At 37.9% G+C, this 20,134-nt stretch overlaps 1 protein-coding gene across 2 annotated transcripts in view; it reads left to right on the forward strand.

Annotated features, from left to right (window-relative positions):
- The window catches only part of MPPED1 (metallophosphoesterase domain containing 1), a 1,214,292-nt gene that overhangs the window by 438,411 nt on the left and 755,747 nt on the right, over window positions 1-20,134 (forward strand). For both annotated transcript variants that reach the window (XM_044088614.1, XM_044088613.1), the window contains one exon: window positions 19,120-19,301. In XM_044088614.1, coding sequence (XP_043944549.1) covers window positions 19,121-19,301 — 181 coding nt within the window. In that variant the 5' untranslated portion in view covers window position 19,120. The remainder of the gene's footprint in view (window positions 1-19,119; window positions 19,302-20,134) is intronic.

Genomic DNA, 20,134 nt, shown 5'->3' on the forward strand with positions numbered 1-20,134 from the left:
ACAGCCCAAAGGTAATCTTTATCCACCACTGGCCACCTGCATTTTCTTTGGATGTGAGTTTCAAGGGCAGAGAAGTTTTAATGCTAAGTCTACTTTCATTGTGAGCCAGTATTGCTTTGTTTAATCGATGTCTGTTGGTGTTTGTGCATTGATGCGCTGCAAAATGTAAAAATAAAATCCAAATAATCATTGTAAAAGTAAAGCAGTATGCACACATTAGTGTTTATGGTAAATGGGGTGAAATAGCCAGGTAATGGGACATTGGAATGGCTGCAGGGGGACTCTGGTGCCATATTGTGGTTGTCTGTTCTTCAGTTTGTGTTCGAAAGTTGGTATCCCACAATCCCATCGGAGTGGGTGGGGTTACGTAATTATGTATGCAAATTAGATGTACATCAGTGTACAGATTTGTACCTATCTTTCATGGCCCTTGTCCAGATTTTTGATGTTTCCAGGTTGAGAGGTATGATGAGATTCCAAATGTTTTGGCTATTCTTCCCCTGTTACCGACCTTAGAAGATGTGTATAAAATGGCAAATAAACCACCTTTGGCTAGTGAATCAGTTTCTAAAAAGGCTTTGAAGAAATACAAAGTTGTTTCCCAGTAAGGGGTCGCCACAGCGGAACTCCGGTCCGCTAATGATTGGCAGTAGATTTTTACGAAACGCCGAGGTGCCAGCTCGACGCCCAACCTTCAACGAAGGCACGCCCATTTACGCACGCATGTCTTTCGAATGCTACCCAACCACGGGGAGGACATGCAGACTCCACACAGAAGGTTCTCCCAAGCCCAGCCGAGAATCTAATGGGAGAACCTCTTACTGTGAGGTAACAACACTACCGCTGTACCATACACTGATATTGCAGTTCTCTTTGTTCCTTTGCCAGCTGACTCAGCAGTGGTTTCTCCAGCTGCCAACTCTAACAAGAGAGCCTTAACTTCTTCTAATCCCTACACTTCCAAATAAAATTGGCAAGTGGTTAGAATCTCAGGGAAAAAAGCTGGTCCAGTCTAGTAATTTAGTCTTTAGAATTTTAAATTATCGGGGCTTCATGTGGAAAGGCTGCGGTGGTGCAGTGGTTAGTGTTGTCGCCTCACAGTCTGAGGTTTTCTGGCTCAATTCTCAGTTGGAGTGCCTTCTATGTGGAGTCTCCATATTCTCCCCACAGCTGAGTGATGTTTAAAGATGTGCAGGTAGGTATGGGTATGCCTTCTTTGAAGACTGGGTGTTGGGCTGGCACCTTGGCACCATAAAAATCCACTGCCAATCATTAGCAGACTGGAGTTGTGCTGTGGTGACCCCTAACTGGGAAAAGCTGGTTTAGGGCTTCATGTGGAAATATGTTTTGCAATTTGCTTACAATTTAGAGAGTTTGCTGTATCTTTGCCTGCTGAACACAATTGTTATATTAACACAATTGTTTCTAATGCAACTCAAGTTTCAAAACATGAGGAGTGTCTTGCAAGGTGCAGATACTATTTCTAGAAATGCAGTCACTTCTGTTGTATTGAGAAGGTATGCTTGGTTACATAACCAGAATGTTTATGTGGATGTAAAATGAGATTTTGAATGCTCTTTTAAGTTCTGAATATGTGTTTGGTGCTGCTGCTACCCAGATTCTCAAGCAATGGGATGACAGAGGTAAATTGATGCAAAGGGTGTCTAGAATGTTTCATATTCCCAGGTTCTCCCCTAACAAGGCATCCTACGTCAAAGGGCAGAACAAACAAAAATCCCAGCCTAACATTCTTCTCAACTTCCTAACACAATAAATCTGGACATAGCCATAAGTAATGGGAGACAAAGACCCCAAAATAAGGACACATTTTAAATATTGCTTTTATAAACTTAAAATGTTGCTAGAATAACAGGTTTTATGTTAGATTGCATTTTCTGAAGGATATGTATTCCAAAATCAAATGTATGTCATTATTTAGTGATTCCAGTCCTTTGTAGTTTGTCAGGAAAACACATATTTTAAGAGGAACAGACCAAAAATATGAGGCAAAAATCTGGACATTCTGCAGAAATCTGGATTGTTGAGAGGTTTGCAGCCTAACAGGAGTCAGGGTACAAAGACTAAATGGCAGAAGGACAATGCTTCCAAACTAATAAAATGGTTCCTTTCCCAGAAAAGATCATTGCCTTTCCTTGCTAAAGAATGACTATGCTGTGATTCAGGGCATCCCACCCCTTCTTCTTGCCCCCCCCCCCGGCTTTAGCTCAACCCAACAGCCTGGCTACAATTAGTCTCAGACAAGTGGGTGCTGAGAATAATTCAGTGAGGATACTCATGGCAGTGGAAAGAAAATCCTCCTCCCTTCTGGGAAATCCTTCCCTGCACTCTCTAGACCAGACATGTATTCTCTCCAGTACTCCTTCATAGAAGCAGTTCATGCACCACAAAAAGGAAAAAAAATGTATATTTTTAGTACTCAAGAGGGAGCTATTGTTGAGACCTGTATTAGATTTGCTGTACCTAAACACTTTTCTGAAAGTACTCAAATTCAAAATAATCACCTTGCCGATGGTCTTGCCCCTCCTTCCAGACCACTGTTTCATGGTGACTTTACATCTGGAGGATACTTATCATCACATGTCAGTTGTTCCCAACTTACAAATGTCCTACCTCATACCCTAACAAATAATTGTCTACCTGGGGTGTATGATGGACACAGAAGAGTATGGCCTTTCAACCCGAAGACAAAATCCTGACTAAGAACACTGTCTTCACATAAGTGTACTTGCTTGATTGAACTATAATAGGGACATTTACAACTTACTCAGTTCTTTGCAATCAATTTGTAAATGATCTGTATACCTAGCTCCTAGTTCATGATGTTGGATTATTCTCAGCTAGGATAAGATTGAGTATTGAGCCACAGTTTGTAGTAGTAATAGAGGAGGCTGCTATTGAGTTGTGTTTTTATGTACAAGTGTATAAGATGTTAAAACCTGAGCCATACTGCCTTATTTCAATAATGCTGTTAAACGGCCATTTCTGAAGTTAATTGCACCAAACTGTTATCAGGTGCAGCTGGTAAAATGTCTCAGTTGGCTATATCTCAGGATATGAATTGCTGATACCTTATATACTTTTGGAAGACTATTTCCAGTGTCTGTGACCAACAGAAAACTAACTTTTATTCATTATTAGACAAATTATGAAGCCTTTTTTTCTGTATACTAACTGATAGGCTTTGTTGCTGTTTATCAAATGAAGTGTAACATTGCGGCAACTAGCAATTTAAAATTGATAGACTGAAGCATGCAACACCTAGTTAGGACACATTGAGTGCTTGGCAAACACCACAGTGTAATTTCATTTTGTATAGCTCCTGACCTTATTGGATTATTACATACAACAGTTAATTAATTATTTATAGTCTGGAATACATATACTTCCTTATTTCAGAAGTAATCGATATTCCATATTGTAGAAGGCATTAAGTTATTGGATTATTCTCAATGGCTCCTAGGTTAAGCATTGATGCTGCTGAATAGACTAAGGTTGCTGTTATGGTGATTGAGTGTATGAGTACAGCAATTGCAAAAAATTGAATGTTGACGAACGTGCGTGCATTCTGATAATTGCTGTGAACTTGTATTAACAGGAAACATATACTGCTGCTTGGTTTGTTGCTTAACATGATTTTAGAGTCTGAATTTTTCTTTTCCATTTCTTAATATCCATATACAGCAGTCTGTCTCTACTTTACCCCATCCTCCACCAAGAACACAGCTTTAAAAACTAGCCAGACTCAGCAGAAAGAAGCAGGGAACAAGGGAGTAAACAAAACAAAAATTAAGAACAGCACTTACTGAAGTCCAACGTAGGTTCATAATCTATGAAATGCAAACCTCTGTACTTAATTTTAGAGCCAAAGAATCAGGTTCTGTATCTATTTTTAAGTACTTACATCCTGCCAAGGGACTCAGCTACCCCCCGATACCCTCTAGACCTCCCAGGCCATTTCACTATCTGTGCTAAGTAATCTGGTACAGTTTGCAAAATTACAGCCTCCCTAGTCTTTCCTCCTAGAATTCTAGCACAATAGTACTGCACAGCCCTAAACTGCTCCATTAGCATTCTGCTAAGAAAGTAAGGAAAACTAAATTAAAAAAAAAAAAGAACATGGACAAACATAGTGTGCTCTTACCTGACTGATTGTTTTTGGATTTGTTTCTCACCCAATGTGGGTCCCTGCTACGCTCAGACTCACTTCGATTCCCCACCGTACCCCACTCATCCCCAGTGCATTTACATTTATCCTAACCATACCACTCCCATGAAATACTACTAATCAATCACTATAAACTTCTATTAATTAGGACAACCCCACCCATACCTATCCCATAATCAACCTCTCATGCAATTCAACTATCCTCTTAATACTCACAAGTAGCTATCCTGTTACTATTCACAAAAACAAAATGCATCGTCAACAAGCTAATAGCCAAACACATCTGTATTATTATTACACATAATCAGTCTATTCCTATTAACAACAGCTGTCCACTTTACCACTATATACAATCACAAAATAATTTGCCTACACTCTCCCACCTTCCCATTCCCCTCTCCACCTCTGACTGCATGAAACAACATAAAATATCTCTACATCTCTTTAACTCTTCCAAAATATAACTGTTTTCTTATAAATACCTATACATAACAACAAAATCCACCTACTTTACTTAAAGAAACCCAAAAATCACAGAAACAATTCCACTCACCCTCCCATAAAAAATTAAAACTACAAATGAATGGAGATATAAACCCAAACCCTGACCCAAAATGTATTCAACAAGCTCCCTACAATACACAACAAACAAACCAATGCTCCGTCCATGATAACAACTCACATCTAATCAACCTACCTCAAAGTGCATCAGGTTTAACATGAATATCAGAAGCATACTAAATAAAATACATGAATTCCATGCTACACTTTCCCAGTGCAACCCATACATTGTAGTCTTAACAGAAACCTGTCTAAATGCACATATAGACAACAAAGAAATCCTACCCCTGGCTACAATATGCTAAGCAAAGAGAGAGGTCAAAAGTGATCTGACGGAGTAGCTATAATATATAAAAACACACGAAAACTAGAACAATTGCTAATAAACCCTCCAAACCTAAATAATAGTGAACTGCTAGCCTCCTGACTACAAATTAACCACAATAAACATGTACCATGTTGTCAGTTTACATCCCACTGGCAATAAATCCTCCATTATTGAAGACCTGCTATCCTGGGTATTCACCAAACTCAGCCAAGAAACAATAATAATAAGTGACTTCAATATCGACTGGCAAACTTGTTCCTCCGAGAAACCAACCACCTACATAAACCTGCATGGATACACTCAGATGATATACACACAAACTAGGGTAGAGAAACACAGCAATAAGCAGGCTACTATTGAATGGACCCTAACCAACAAACCCTTATTAATCCACCACACATGCAGGTTGTCTCCCAGAGAGCCTATGCGACCACCTGCCAACCTTCATCCTAAGGCACAGCAACAATCCTACCAAAAATACAACTTATAAATAAGTACAAAACAAAAGAAGTTTTTCCATACTTATCTTCAAACAACTCCTCCAAAATCGAAACTGGTCCCTCTAAAACACCTCCCTTTAGACTCAGCTGTTAAATACTTCAACAACAAATTCCTAGAGATTCTCAATAACTTGGCCCCCATGAGGATCGTCAATGCTAAATCCAACTACTGCCCATGGCTTTGTATGGAAACCAAACAACTATTGAAACAAAGAGACAAACTCTGGTCCCAGTAACAGTCTGACAAAAATAAAAACATCCTACGATAACTATCACCACCTAAGAAATAAATCCAAAAACACAAATAAAAAAAATGACAAAAAACTCTACTATACCAGAATCCAAAAACAACATCAAAATAATCCACAAACATTCTGGGGCTCCATTAAGTAACTTCTACGACCACAACAAACCAAAACCCCAACCTCCAATACCTCAAACTTGAAAGAAACTTTAGCTATCTGATTCAATTCTTTCTTCACTAACTCTATCCTCTTGCTTATAAAAGAAAACCATAATACCCCTCGTCACACCAGCAGCAACCAGTGATACCAGCACTACTCTCCTTCTTAAACTTGTCCAGACAGACATGATAAAGAAATTATCTAAAATAAAACCAACATCTCTCACAGCTGATCAGCTACCAAATGAATACCTCAAATTGGCAACTGATGTCATCTGCTGCCCTATATCAATATTAATCAATAGAACCATCACTGAACAATACATCCCAATGATCTGGAAAATTACATATGTTATCACTCTACACAAAGGTGGAGATCCTCACTAGAACTGTCTAATTGCAGGCCAATTTCCCTCCTGTCCCCTATTTCAAAAATTTTGGAAAAGTGTGTCCATGATAATTACTTCATCACCTACCAACAAATAATCTACTATCCAATTCTCAGCATGGCTTCCATCCCAAGCATAGCACCACAACTGCACGCCTAAGCTTTACTAACACCATAAACCAACTCAAAAACAAAGAGAAAGATTTCTCCTCTGTCTTTCTAGATATGTCCAAAGCATTTGACACAGTATCCCACCAAAATCTCTTAAAGTACATGAGTTAATCGCCCTCCGCCTATCTAACAAAACCCTGTCCTGGTTCCACAGCTATCTCGCCAATTGCCAACAGGCTGTGAAATGGTGAAAAGATCTTTCCTCTCTCCTACCAGTCACTGCTGGTGTCCTGCAAGGATCTATGCTAGGCCCACTTCTATTTTCTGTCTTTACAAATAAACTTCACTCTACCGCCAATCTTGCCACCCTCATCCAATACGCAGATGACTCCACTATCATCTGCTCTGCACCCTCCCTACCTCAGCTATAAGAAGCCACCCAAAAATCATTCTTGACAATCGAATCCTACCTTGACAGCCTCCAACTCATACTAAACTTCAACAAAATCAAATTATTGCTTTTCCACAACAGTTGCAACAAACGCAACAGCCACAATCAGCATTTTAGAGTAATCTCTTTTAACTAGGTGTCACCATTGATAGCAGTCTAAAATATGACAAACACCTGGGTCAAGTTATTAAAAAAGGGCACATCAAATTAGGTTCCTTCTACATAATCAAGCCTTACCTTATCAACTCTTTCAGACAAGCAATCGCCAGGGCAACCTTCTGTCACCTTACTATATACCAACCCAGTATTCACAAACCTTAGAGAAACAGACCTAAATAAACTAGAGGCTTGTTACAACAAAATTGCCAAATTCGCCACTAATCTTCCTAACAGAACCCATCACTGCATGGCTCTACAACAACTAAAATGTCTGAAGCTACCCAAGTTCTAAGCTTTCAACCAAATTACTTTAACCAGTTCTGTCATATACCAGCATAACAAATGTCTAGCCCTCCAAAACTTAGTGCAACCCCAAAATAACAACAGACCCCTAAGATATAACAAACTCCTGCTAAAAGTCACCAAATCAAACAAGAGCTTTGGTGACTGCCTTTATTCAAATCAAATCTCAAAAAAATGTCTGAAGCTACCCAAGTTCTAAGCTTTCAACCAAATTACTTTAACCAGTTCTGTCATATACCAGCATAACAAATGTCTAGCCCTCCAAAACTTAGTGCAATCCCAAAATAACAACAGACCCCTAAGATATAACAAACTCCTGCTAAAAGTCACCAAATCAAACAACAGCTTTGGTGACTGCCTTTATTCAAATCAAATCTCAAAAAAATGGAACTCTATCCCTTAGAAAATTCTTGCAACAGAAAACTCTACCTCATTCAAAACTCTACTTAAAACTACTCACCTAAATGACAACTGGACATGTCCCTGTACATCCCCAGGCTAATATCCTGTATTTCCTCATCTTCCTCCAACTCTTTCTAACTCTTCTCTTCCTCTTCACCTCATCCATAGATCAAATTGTCCAGGTCACAGTCTCTCAGAACACTCATACTAAATCCCTCAAACTGCACTATAACTACTGTGAAACGTTAGACTATGCACTTATTAATTCCATGTTACTCCAGTACTCTCTCACTAATTAGAAGTACAAGGTTTACTACTTCTGATAAATTGTGATATATGTAACCGCTGTATGTAATTGTAGTACCACTAATCTTATCCATTTGGTGACAAATATATCCAGTGCAAACTGTTACAGTACTATAAGTATAATAGTCTTTTACTTTGTCTTTACTTGTGAATTATATGCAGTTATTATTGTCACTGTATATACATACAGTAATGCATGTACTGTACTTTCTTGTATGTGGAACTTTTTTCCCCGATCCTCAGCTGAAAACAGGCTATTAAGCCCAGTCTGACTTTCCCGGTAAACAAATGTCAAATAAAAATAAATAAATAAACAAACAAACAAACAAATAAATACATTTTCAGGTATTGCTCTTTTCAAAAGGCTGCATCTACAAGAGAGTTTCTCAAAATTCTAGGCCTCATGGCATCAATTATCCTTATGACCACAAGCCAGACTCCACATGAGAAGATTCAATGCTAATAAATTGTTGGACTCAGCACCTGTTTCCCTTGGAATTCCAGGTACCAGTGCAGGATTTTGTGAAAACAGAGTTATAGAGGTGGAGGATCAGATGGTTCCCAGTCAGATCTTCTCTTCTTCATCCATACCCCAGTTCAGTTAGTCCAGATGGAGTTTTCAGATTTTGCAAAGGAAACAGTGTACTGGGGAGTTCAAGTGCAAAAAGTGCAAAGCTAATGGGGCCATTTGGGTGTTATTTAACAATAGACATCAAAGTAATGTCAGCAGGGATTCAGACCTTAAACATTCTTCACCACTTATGGTTTCTGGGTCCCCTTTTATTGGGCACAGACAACACCACAGTCATGTGGTACCTGACCAAACAAGGGGGTACAAGGTCACACCCTCCCTGCCAGTTGGCAGTGATGGCTGAGGAGCTAGCCTTTCAGCATTTTCTGATGCTTCAGGCCCCATACATCCCATAACACCAAAAACCTAGTAGCAGACAGACTATGCCGAACATGGATGGACCCTCACAAGTTTAAACCCAGGCAGAGGTCTACTTGGATTTGGTCCAAATGTGGGGAACACTTCAGATAGTTCTGTTTGTCTCCTTTCAAAACAAGCAGTTGGAAAAATCTGTTCGAGACATCCTTACAATCATGCTTGGAGGACAGAAACATTCTTATTCCCTTGGTTGGGAATGCTCATTTATAGATTTTCACCCTTTCTACTGATACCCAAGGTTCTTCTGAAAATTCAGAAAGAATTAACAAAGATCATTGTTGTGACAAAGTTAGTTCTACCTTTTAATGTAATTGGCATAGTGCTATTACCACAAGCTGTCTCTTACTGGATCTGTTCCCACAGTGTCTGGGTGACTGGTGCATCCCAGCTAAGAGTAATTGCTGCTGGCAACGTGGATGATTCCATGTTAATGCTTTTTAGGCACTTGTTCCATGAGGATGTACAGCTGGTATTGAAGGAGCCAAGAAATCATGCAACTAGAAAATATTATGTTTACAATTGAAATAGATTTTCTGCATGATGCCTAACTCATATCAGAGGGCCCTGTATCTTGTCTTCCCTTCTGGATTCAAATTATTTGTGTAAGCTACTCAATGATGGTTTATCTTGTGTGTCTAGCAAGGTGCATCTTGCAGCCATCTCAGTTTGTCTGCCATGGATCCCCTCTTTTGTTTCTTTTTGGGGTCAAGCAGTTTATAAAAAGAGCATTGCACTTGAAACCCCCTCAAAAGCAAATTCCTCCTCCTTGGGATGTCAGTTTCTTTCTTGAAGAATTGACCTTATCTTTTTTGAACCTGTCTTACACGTTTATTTAAAGTTCATCACTTGGAGAACTGTTTTGCTTATTGCTTTGACATCTGCAAGGTGAGTCTCTGAGTTGCAAGCTTTCAAGGTGGGACATCCTTATCTGATTTTCTACAAGGACAGGGTTGTTTTACACACTAATCCTTCTTTATTGTGAAAAGATGTTTCTGAATTTACCATGAATCAAGCCATCAGTCTTACAGTTTTCCTTCCAGAGCCTAAAATACAAGGAAGAGAAGATTCTGCATACCTTAGACATGCACAGGCAGCTGAGGTACAAACCTTGATGGAACTAAGCCCTTCAGAATAGCTGAACACCTTTGTATTTCCTATTCTGGGACTAAGATGGGTCAACCAGTCTCTAAGTTATTTTTTTGTTACTCCCACCATGGTAAATCTATTCCAGGCAAGGTTAAGGCACATTTCACCAGAGCTTTATCTTATTTGGTGGCATATTGTAAAGGAGTGGACTCAAGAAGCATTCTAGAGGCAACAGCCTGGTCATTTGTTCATACATTTAGAAAGCACTACAAACTAGATTCTTTCTCAGATTCCAGAACAGGGTTTGTGAGGATCATTTTCCAGGGGCTCCTGGATCCTTAACCTTCCTCCTTCTAGGTAGGGTAAACTTTGGGAATCTACCCATATGCCACTAAGGCAGTGTGAACAATGAACATAGTACAGTTGCATACGTCCTACTTACCTGTAACAATAGATGTTTGCATTTCACACAGTGGCAGCACCCATCCACCATCCCCCTTATTTTTATATATGCTTAGATAGTATCCAAACTTGCTGTGTTGTTGGTTGGCTTTGGTTATTTGCATTGGTGTTTTTTTGGCTGTGAATTGTTTGTTTCAGACAATTCTTGATTCTGGTCCTTCCGCGTTCTTTCTGCTTAGCACTAAAAGACTTAACAGCTTACTTCCTGTAACAGGAATAAGGCTTCATCTTATAGTTCATTGTTTAGTTCAGGCTAACTGCCCTTGTGGGCCATTTTAAGTCTAGCCAATTACCCCATGTGAGAATCAAACCCTGCACCTTGTGTCTGGTAAGGTAAACACCTTAACCATTATACCAGTCTCCCTAAATACTAGGTTAGTTGTCTTTCCTAAACAATGACTTTCAAGGGTGAGAATCAAACCCAGTATTCTGTGTTTGTGATGTAAACACCTTAACTATTATGTCACCCCCCCATTATGGGAGGAGATTAGCCAATTCAGTATCACAGGGAGTCATAGGAGGGAATTCTGAGCTCTGAATAGCAGCCACTGTGGATTTGTGTAGGCAGCCAATGCATATGCCACTGAGGCAGTGTGTGTATGTATGTATATATATATATATATATATATATATATATATATATATATATATATATATATATATATATATATATATATATATATATATATATATATATATATATATATATATATATAAATGTATATATATATATATATATATATATATATATATATATGGGTCTACATTGCATTATCGAAAATACGGTTCATAGAACCGTACTTTCTCGGACCCACTTTAGCAAAAGTCTATTTTATTGAAAATGCACTTTCGCTAAAGGAAACCAAAAAAAAAACATGCATGTAACGTTAGTTGTACATCAACATGTAGTGTTGATATACAACTAAGCAAACTCTTGTTGAGATCGTGGTACAGTGGGGATAAGGGAATATTCCTTTTTCTTCTCTGTTGTGCGATCTCGGAGTGAGAATATTAAAATGGGGGGTGTAGGGGGTGCAGGGGGGCTTGCCCCTGCATAATTGCGTTTAGTGTGTTTTTTTTTATTTAGTTTGTATTTTTATTTTTTTCGTGAAAGTGCATTTTCGATATAGTGCACTTTCGCAGAAGTCAGTTATCGGAAGTACAGTTTGAAGAACCGTATTTTCAATAATACAACGTAGACCCATATATATATATATATATATATATATATATATATATATATATCTAAAGTACATATTATATCCCTATCATTTTTTAGAGATTGAGCATGAGCATCCTTATAAATAAAGAAGAGTGAACCCATCATTACTTTACACACTGCCATGACTTGGATTTTAACCGTGGTTGCTGCAGCCACAAAGCAGGGTATTAAACACAATCCGATCATGTGTGTGTGGCATCTGTGGTGTGTGTGTGTGTGTGTGTGTGTGTGTGTGTGTGTGTGTGTGTGTGTATATATATATATATATATATATATATATATATATATATATATATATATATGTATATGTGTGTGTGTGTGTGTATATATATATATGTATGTATATATATATATATATATATATATATATATATATATATATATATATGGTTCCCATTCAGAAGCCTGAAACATCATAAGCCTGAAAATCAAAATCCTGAAACCAAAAGCCTGAAAATTCAGAATCCTGAAAACTCAAAATCCTGAAAGCCCAAAATCCTGAAAGACCAAAATCCTGAAACTCAAAATCCTGAAAACACAAAATAGACATACTGATGTCATTGTGGCTTTGCTATTATTAGCCCTGTGGTGTTAGGTCATGCGTTGGGGTCAGGTAAGTGTGCGGTTGGTTTTATTTTAGGGTTAGGGGCGGTTTAAGTGAGTTAGGGTTAGGGCGCAGGTTAGGCATGTATGCAATAGTGACAAATATTGGGGTTAGGGGCGGTTTAAGTGAGTTAGGGTTAGGGCGGGTCAGGTGAGTGTGTGATAGTGACGGACCTTAGGGTTAGGGTTAGGATCAGGGTCAGTTGGTAGATATTAGTGTCTTTATAGTGACATATTAGCATTATTTGTGTTTTCAGGATTTTGAGTTTCAGGATTTTGGTCTTTCAGGATTTTGGGCTTTCAGGATTTTGAGTTTTCAGGATTCTGAATTTTCAGGCTTTTGGTTTCAGGATTTTGATTTTCAGGCTTATGATGTTTCAGGCTTCTGAATGGGAACCATATATATATATATATATATATATATATATATATATATATATATATATATATTTCCTTATTAGTGCCTGCATTCTATGCTGGTGTACTGTATTTAGCCTTTGATGATAGCCTTGATATGAGTAGGACTATACTAACAATATTTCTTGCTGAAATGTTTAAAGGCAAACTTCACCTTAGAACTAAATAAATGTATTGTTCACTCTGTCTTTGTTTTCTGAGGCTTTTTAATGCCTTAAAATCACTTCCTATGGAATTTTAACATGCTTTCCCACAAATGGCTGCCAGTGGAGCTTAACATATCAATGTGATCTTATTTTTCTTCAGCTCTTTCTCTTTTCCATAATCCATTTCAATTCTAATTTATATGAGTCATGCTAAACATAAGAAAATAGCTGTATATTATATTCACATCCCACTGGCAGTGAAATCAGTCACTGTTATTTTATATACCTTCTATAACAGGACTGCTTTTTTTCCTGGAGTGACCCTCATTTATGTTTGTCTTGGAGCCTGTTCTAAACTATACTAAGGAGTTATACAGCTGCAGCCAAAAAGGTAGCTAAATTGCAGGCCTTTGTTCATAATATCCTATTGTAGTCCAATATGAAGTGACAGCCCCTTCTCCCAGCACTATTTCTGAGCTGTCAAAGCTGTCACTCACTGCACTAAGAGATCCTTGTAGTTTCATGTGTGACAGCCACTACTGGAAGTGAATGGACTTGAGAATAATTCTGTTCCCCAGTGCCTGCAGTGGAAAATTTTTAGTTGTATTTATTTTACTTATTGAACAGAATGTCGTACAAAATGTTTTATTTTCATTTCTTTTATAACTAATGCCATGTTCTTTTTTCCTCTTACTAAGTAAGTCTACAATAAAACATGACCAACTTTTATTCCTTAACTTTGGATAAGTACTGTCTCTGAGGAACAGATTTCTTGTAGCATTATATATACAGTGGATATAAAAATTGTACACACTCCTCTTAAAATGCCAGTTTTTTGTGATATAAAAAAATGAGACCACAATAAATCATTTCAAAACTTTTCCCACCTTTAATGTGACCTATAACCTGTACAATTCAATTGAAAAACAAACAAATCTGTTAGGGGAAAAAATATAAAAATCGTACAATAAGGTAGTTGCATAAGTGTGCATACCTTTAAACTAACACTTTGTTGAAGCACCTTTTGATTTAATTACAGCATTCACTGTTCTTGGGTGCACACCTGCCATCAGTTAAAGAGATTCTGATTAACCCCAAATAAAGTTCAGTTGTCCTAGTAGGATTTTCCTGACATTTATTCTTTTTCTTGTTATTTTGCTTATATTGCTTATATAGTGATTTGTTAAAGTAGAGCGGCCATGGTGGTGCAGCGGTTAGGGTTGCCGCCTCACAGCAAGAGGTTCTCCAGTTCATTCCTTGGCTGGGGTACCTTCTGTGCAGAGTGTGCATGTCCTCCCTGTGGTCATGTGGGATTCTTCCAGGTGCTCTGGTTTCCTCCCACATCCCAAAGACATGCTCTAGGTGGATTGGACACTCTAAATTGGCCCTAGGTGTGCATGTGTGTGTCTGTGTGCCTTCTGTGGAAGGTTGGGTATAGGGCTGGCAACTCAACACTGTAAAACTCCACTGCCAATCATGAGCAGAGAGGTGATCTGCTGTGGTGACCCCTAACTGGGAAAAGGAAGACAAAGTGATTTGTTAAAGTACAGGAAAATCACTCTTCTACAAACCTGGTTCCTTGGTAATGACACAGTAAAATTAAAGGACTGGAAAATAATTCTGTTCCCCAGTCCCTGCAGTGGAAATATTTGTTTTGGGGGAATCTGGATTTTGTAGTAATTTTTTTTTATTATTAACGAGTTGCATTGTTATGTTCATTTTCTCCTTACTGTGCCATTCTGGAATTCTATAGCCAGATATTGCCAACTTTGTATTCCTTACCTTTGGATAACTTTATTTTTTTTCTGCAGCACAGACGTCTTATGACATTCTGCTTTACTCTTTTAATGTTATTCTACTCATTAACTGATTTGGTAATGTATAGCACAATCACCCTTCCACAAAACTGACTCCTTGATAATGACATAAGTACCACTTAAGCTCTGGGTTCTGTATGACTTTTATTTTATTTTATTTGACATTTGTTTATCAGGAAAGTCTAACAGAGATAATATCCCATTTTCAGTGGCAGCCTGAGAAGAAAAGCTCCACATTAACATAATATGGTTACAGTTAAATAAAGTTACTAAAAAGACTAATGCAGAAGAATAACATATAAACTAAGTAAAAATTCAGCTTCAGTTCATACAGTGTGAGCCTATGCATACATAGTGCAAATATTGGGAGAGCTATAACAAGTTGAAAAAGAATATTTTCAATAGATAAAGTATTTACAAGTTACAGGTCATGGAGATGACATTAAACACACTTAAGTACACTCTTTGAATTGAGATGACTAGATGCTTTAGCCTAGGCAAAAATATAGTTGATCTCTGTCTAAGAAATTGATTTTACTAAGTCATTCTTTCTGAACATAGTCAACGTATGCTGTGGTGGAAGGAAGGAGGGATTAGTTCAGCCTGGGGTAGTGCAGAAAACAGAGTCAGGGTTTATTTATGCAGTCTTGTAGTAGTAGTTTGATGTTGGGGAGGTTAGAGGTCGATGTAATTTGCAATTAGAAATTACACTGTGCACTTTTGCAGGAAACTGCACTCTTGTTGGTTGGTTACAACTAAACTATCGCCCTAGTAATCATCTCTTGTGAAATTATGTGCACAGAATGCTTACTGCTACTAAAGAGGTACAGTCTTCTGACCAACCACTAATATGTCTTTCCACCCCTGGCAGACTCCACAATTGTTGGACTAGAGCACAATGGTTTGGTGACTGGTATGAACACAGGCAGTGCCAATGAGACAAGCACAAATGGTTGTCAAATAAAGATACACTGTTCACAATATGTTACACATACATCTGCATTTTCCTTTGTACAATAGTAATAAAGGCACAGCACAAATTCACCAATGTCTGCTCATCATCTGTTTTCTCCACCAACTGCATAGACTTAGGAAAGATAGTATGTTGTTAATGCACTGAATATTTTTAAGAAGTTTTGTAACGTACTTTGTCAAACCCATTTTCTCCCATAGTTTTCCCAGTGTTGCACAGGGACTGTTGCATCATCAGGGCATCTGTCTTTCATACACTGCAGCCACATCTTGTCTGTTCTTTATGTTGTGCTTTCTATTCATTTAATTTGTCAGTTATTTTCCTTACATAACGCTGCTTACCATATTTACAAATGTAATGTACAAATGCCACAATCAAGGATACTAAGGTTAATAAACTGATTAAGGAAAAATGGAGTGTTTGATTTCCTTGTGTCAATGATTCACTCTCTCTTTGCTTGATCTTCTTCTTCTTTTCCCCGGTTAGGGGTCGCCACAGCAGATCACCTGTCCGCTCATGATTGGCAGTGGAGTTTTACGGTGTCGAGTTGCCAGCCCGGCACCCAACCTTCCACAGAAGGCACACACATGCACGCACTTACACCTAGGGCCAATTTTAGTGTGTCCAATCCACCCACAGCATGTCTTTGAGATGAAACCGGAGCACCCGGAGGAAACCCACGCGACCACAGGGAGGACATGTAGACTCCGCACAGAAGGCACCCCAGCCGAGGATCGAACCAGAGAACTTCTTGCTGTGAGCTATATTCTGCTTCACCTGCACACAGTGCTATATTACGTGTCTAGTGCATATGGAACTGAACATTATAAGTGGCCTATTTAGTGTTTCAATAGCACAGGATTTCAGACTAAAGAGGAAATAGAAACAGCAAGCTTAGTTCATAAGTGTGGGCCTGGAGCTTCAGGCTCATCACTCCTGCTGTTTATTTACTTATTTATCTACATTTTTTATTGGGAAACAGCAACTGGAGAATAAAACCCCTTTCCAGTGGATATCCATGGAGAAAACCTCCATGTTACATATACAGAGTTATTATGAAAATATGCAAAACATCTATTAAAGCAAAAGCATTTATAACTTTATAAGAGAGACATCTCAAGATTTAAAACAATTAACTGTATGGGGCAATACACATAACATTAAAGTAAGTCTTTTATACCAAATTAATAGAAAGATAGTTTTGGTGGTTACACTGTGCAGTACAGATACTTTAAAGGAATTGTTTTACATAAAAAAATTACCTAACTACAAATTAGGAGGTGAAGCATCACTAGTTGTATATGCGTACACTCAAACTCACGCACACACATGCATACACACATGCACGCACACACACACACACACACACACACACACACACACACACACACACACACACACACACACACGCAATCTATTTTTCCATTACACAAATGCACACACTCATATGCTTCTTTACAAACATGCAAGATGTGTACTACACGTGTTCTTCTTATGTATAGACAGATAGATAATCTGCTTCTGATTTCTTTTTCCTAATGTTTTTAATGAAAGGACACATAACACATTCATGCTAAAGTAAATTCAGCTGTATATCATGGTTGCCATCAATGGTTACATTTCCTTTGTAGACTAAAAAATTTTCATGCACTCTGCCTGCATAAAGCCTGACTCAAAAGTCAGTGGAAGATGTCTCTTCCTATGAATGTGTGTACAAGATATGCATTCTTCTCTGGAAGGAATGTCACAAGAAACCATAAAGACCTTTTTATAAACATTTTCAGTACACCTAGTTGACCTGTCACATTTCTTGTAGAACAGTCCGGATTTGGACAGTTTTGTCCTGGAAGGCATGAAAATGGTAAATGTGTTGATACTTTACAAAAATTACAACACTACAAATATTTACTGACTCTTCCCTAAATGTCGCAGACATCTTTGATACTACAGTTAAATAATTTTAATATATAAAATAGTATAAGCAACAAACATTTAAAGTTTACCATTTCAGTACTGTGATACTGCTTATGTAAATTTGCTAGAAAAGGTGAAAACTGCCTTTAACTCTTGAATAATTTAATTGTTTTGTTTTGCTATGAAAGGCATGGCTACATTGGAAGCAGCTGTCATCAGTGTAGGTTCTCTTCCAGTCTGCAATAAAGGCTGTAGAAAACAGTTTCACACCTCTCTGTCTTTTGTTATAGCAGCTGCTGAGCTCTTGGCATCAGCAAGACTAATTGCAGATATAAAATTGTCAGCAATACCTGACAGGATAAATTGCAGATTTCTTTGTGTCTGTGGCATGTTATGCAGGCAGGGACAAATTCCTCTGAAAGGTATGTGAGAAGTTAAGCATAAGAAAAGTGGGCAGGCTTTCCCTTTCTTTGATTCCAAGGATCTCCCTCCTGCAGTACGTTAGTTGGAAATTGTTGGTAGGCAGAGTATGCTGGGTAATGTCAAGTACGTTGAATGACGACATGCCGACATTACTGGTTTCATTCATTTGCATGAACGATGTTTTTATTTTCATTGTTATTTTTCTCCGAAGTAATCATTCAACGGAATTCATTTCAGACATATGACAGTAAACCTATCTATATATATATATATATATATATATATATATATAGAGAGAGAGAGAGACACACACACACACACACACACACACACACACACACACACACACACACACACACACACACACACACACACACACACACACACACACACACGTTTAGATTTATATTTATAGTTCCATAATATTGTTTATATTTTTACAAGCACAGTGTTCTAAAATTGTTCAGTTAATGGTCATAATGTTATAAGTACTGGAATGATTTTTATTCTTTGTATAATCAAACATTAAGTGTTACATTTTATAACCTGTATTTATTTTTAAAAATCACTTGTTTATTTTTATTACTGTTAACATTCAAAGTGCATCAGCTCATTTTCTGAAAAATGTAGTCATGGTGGGTGTCATTACATAAGATGGACTGAACATGCTTAACATATTTTTAGCTTGTTAATAAAGCTTTGATAAAAGTATGGCAGGGGAAATGGTTTTGTACAACTTTTCAATGTAAGAGACAGAGATCTGCTACAAGTATCATGATTGTTCTGTGCATACATCAGTTAAGCTCTGTTTTAAAAATAATAAAAACATGGTAAGTATTAAGTATTCATAGCACAGATTCAGTATAGTTAAATTGCGTATTTGCTTACATCATTATTACTAATACCTACAAAAACTATATACTGTATACAATACCCAAAAATATAATTCACCTGATGAAAAAAGTGTAAGTTTGTTTTCATATTGTGAACTTTTTTTGTTTCTCAATAGGATGGATCCTACCCCCCATGATGCTCCAAAGCCCCCTGGATATACACGCTTTGTTTGCATCTCAGATACACATTCAAGAACAGATATGGTCCATATGCCCTATGGAGATATTTTAATACACGCCGGGGACTTTAGTGAGCTGGGGCTCCCCAGTGAGGTGAAGAAATTCAATGACTGGCTAGGTAAGCACCAAGCAGTTCTCTTCCTTTTAATGTGAATTTAACATAAGCCTTGCTATGAAATAACTTTCCAAAAACAAGCTGCATGTACATTGTAAGATAAGCAATCTAGGACAAGGGAAATGTATGCTGAAGAAAATGTATATTTCTCAGGTATAATTCCTGTGCATAAATGAAAGAGTGCAGTAACTTTCTTAATACTAAGCAATAATATAAAATTTATTCTGCAGTTTGCTAGTTTCATAATACATAGGAATCAATACCTGAACACAATGTAAATTATCTGGGATCATTTCATTGCCATGGCATTGCAGGTGTCTGCAGGGGAGGATGGAGGCAAATACCCACTGTCTGCTCTCCCATATCTTGGTAGCAAACCAGTCTGGTCTCCTTCTGTGCTGATGCCTGCTTGAAGACGGATGTATAGCATACAGTGCATAAGATGAAGATATGCTTGGCTCTGTTGTGTATTTGTGCAGCAAACTTAATCACTTGTGTAGGAGCATGTACATACTTCCACAGAGGAGAGTGCACCAGGCCTCTGCTTATGTAGGTATGTGTGTCATCCAGCAGGGGTTGGTGTAAGGATATACAGAGAAAACTGTTTATGGGTGCCTGGATACCAGTTACAGTGATTCAGCTCTTGACACTTAATGGAACAACCAGAGTGCAACTGTGGGGATAGGACAAATAATCAGAAGGCAAGGGAAACATGAGTACATAAAAATAAATGCTCTGTCAGAACATGTGTTTTTGGGTCTATATTATAACATCGGAGTCTAACAACTTTGAATGTTATAATATCGAACCCATTCAATCGAAACACCAGAAAACCG

The sequence above is a fragment of the Protopterus annectens genome, chromosome 11.part0 (genome assembly GCF_019279795.1).
Source record: "Protopterus annectens isolate FY-2018-M chromosome 11.part0, PAN1.0, whole genome shotgun sequence".
In the NCBI taxonomy this organism is placed as follows: domain Eukaryota; kingdom Metazoa; phylum Chordata; order Ceratodontiformes; family Protopteridae; genus Protopterus; species Protopterus annectens.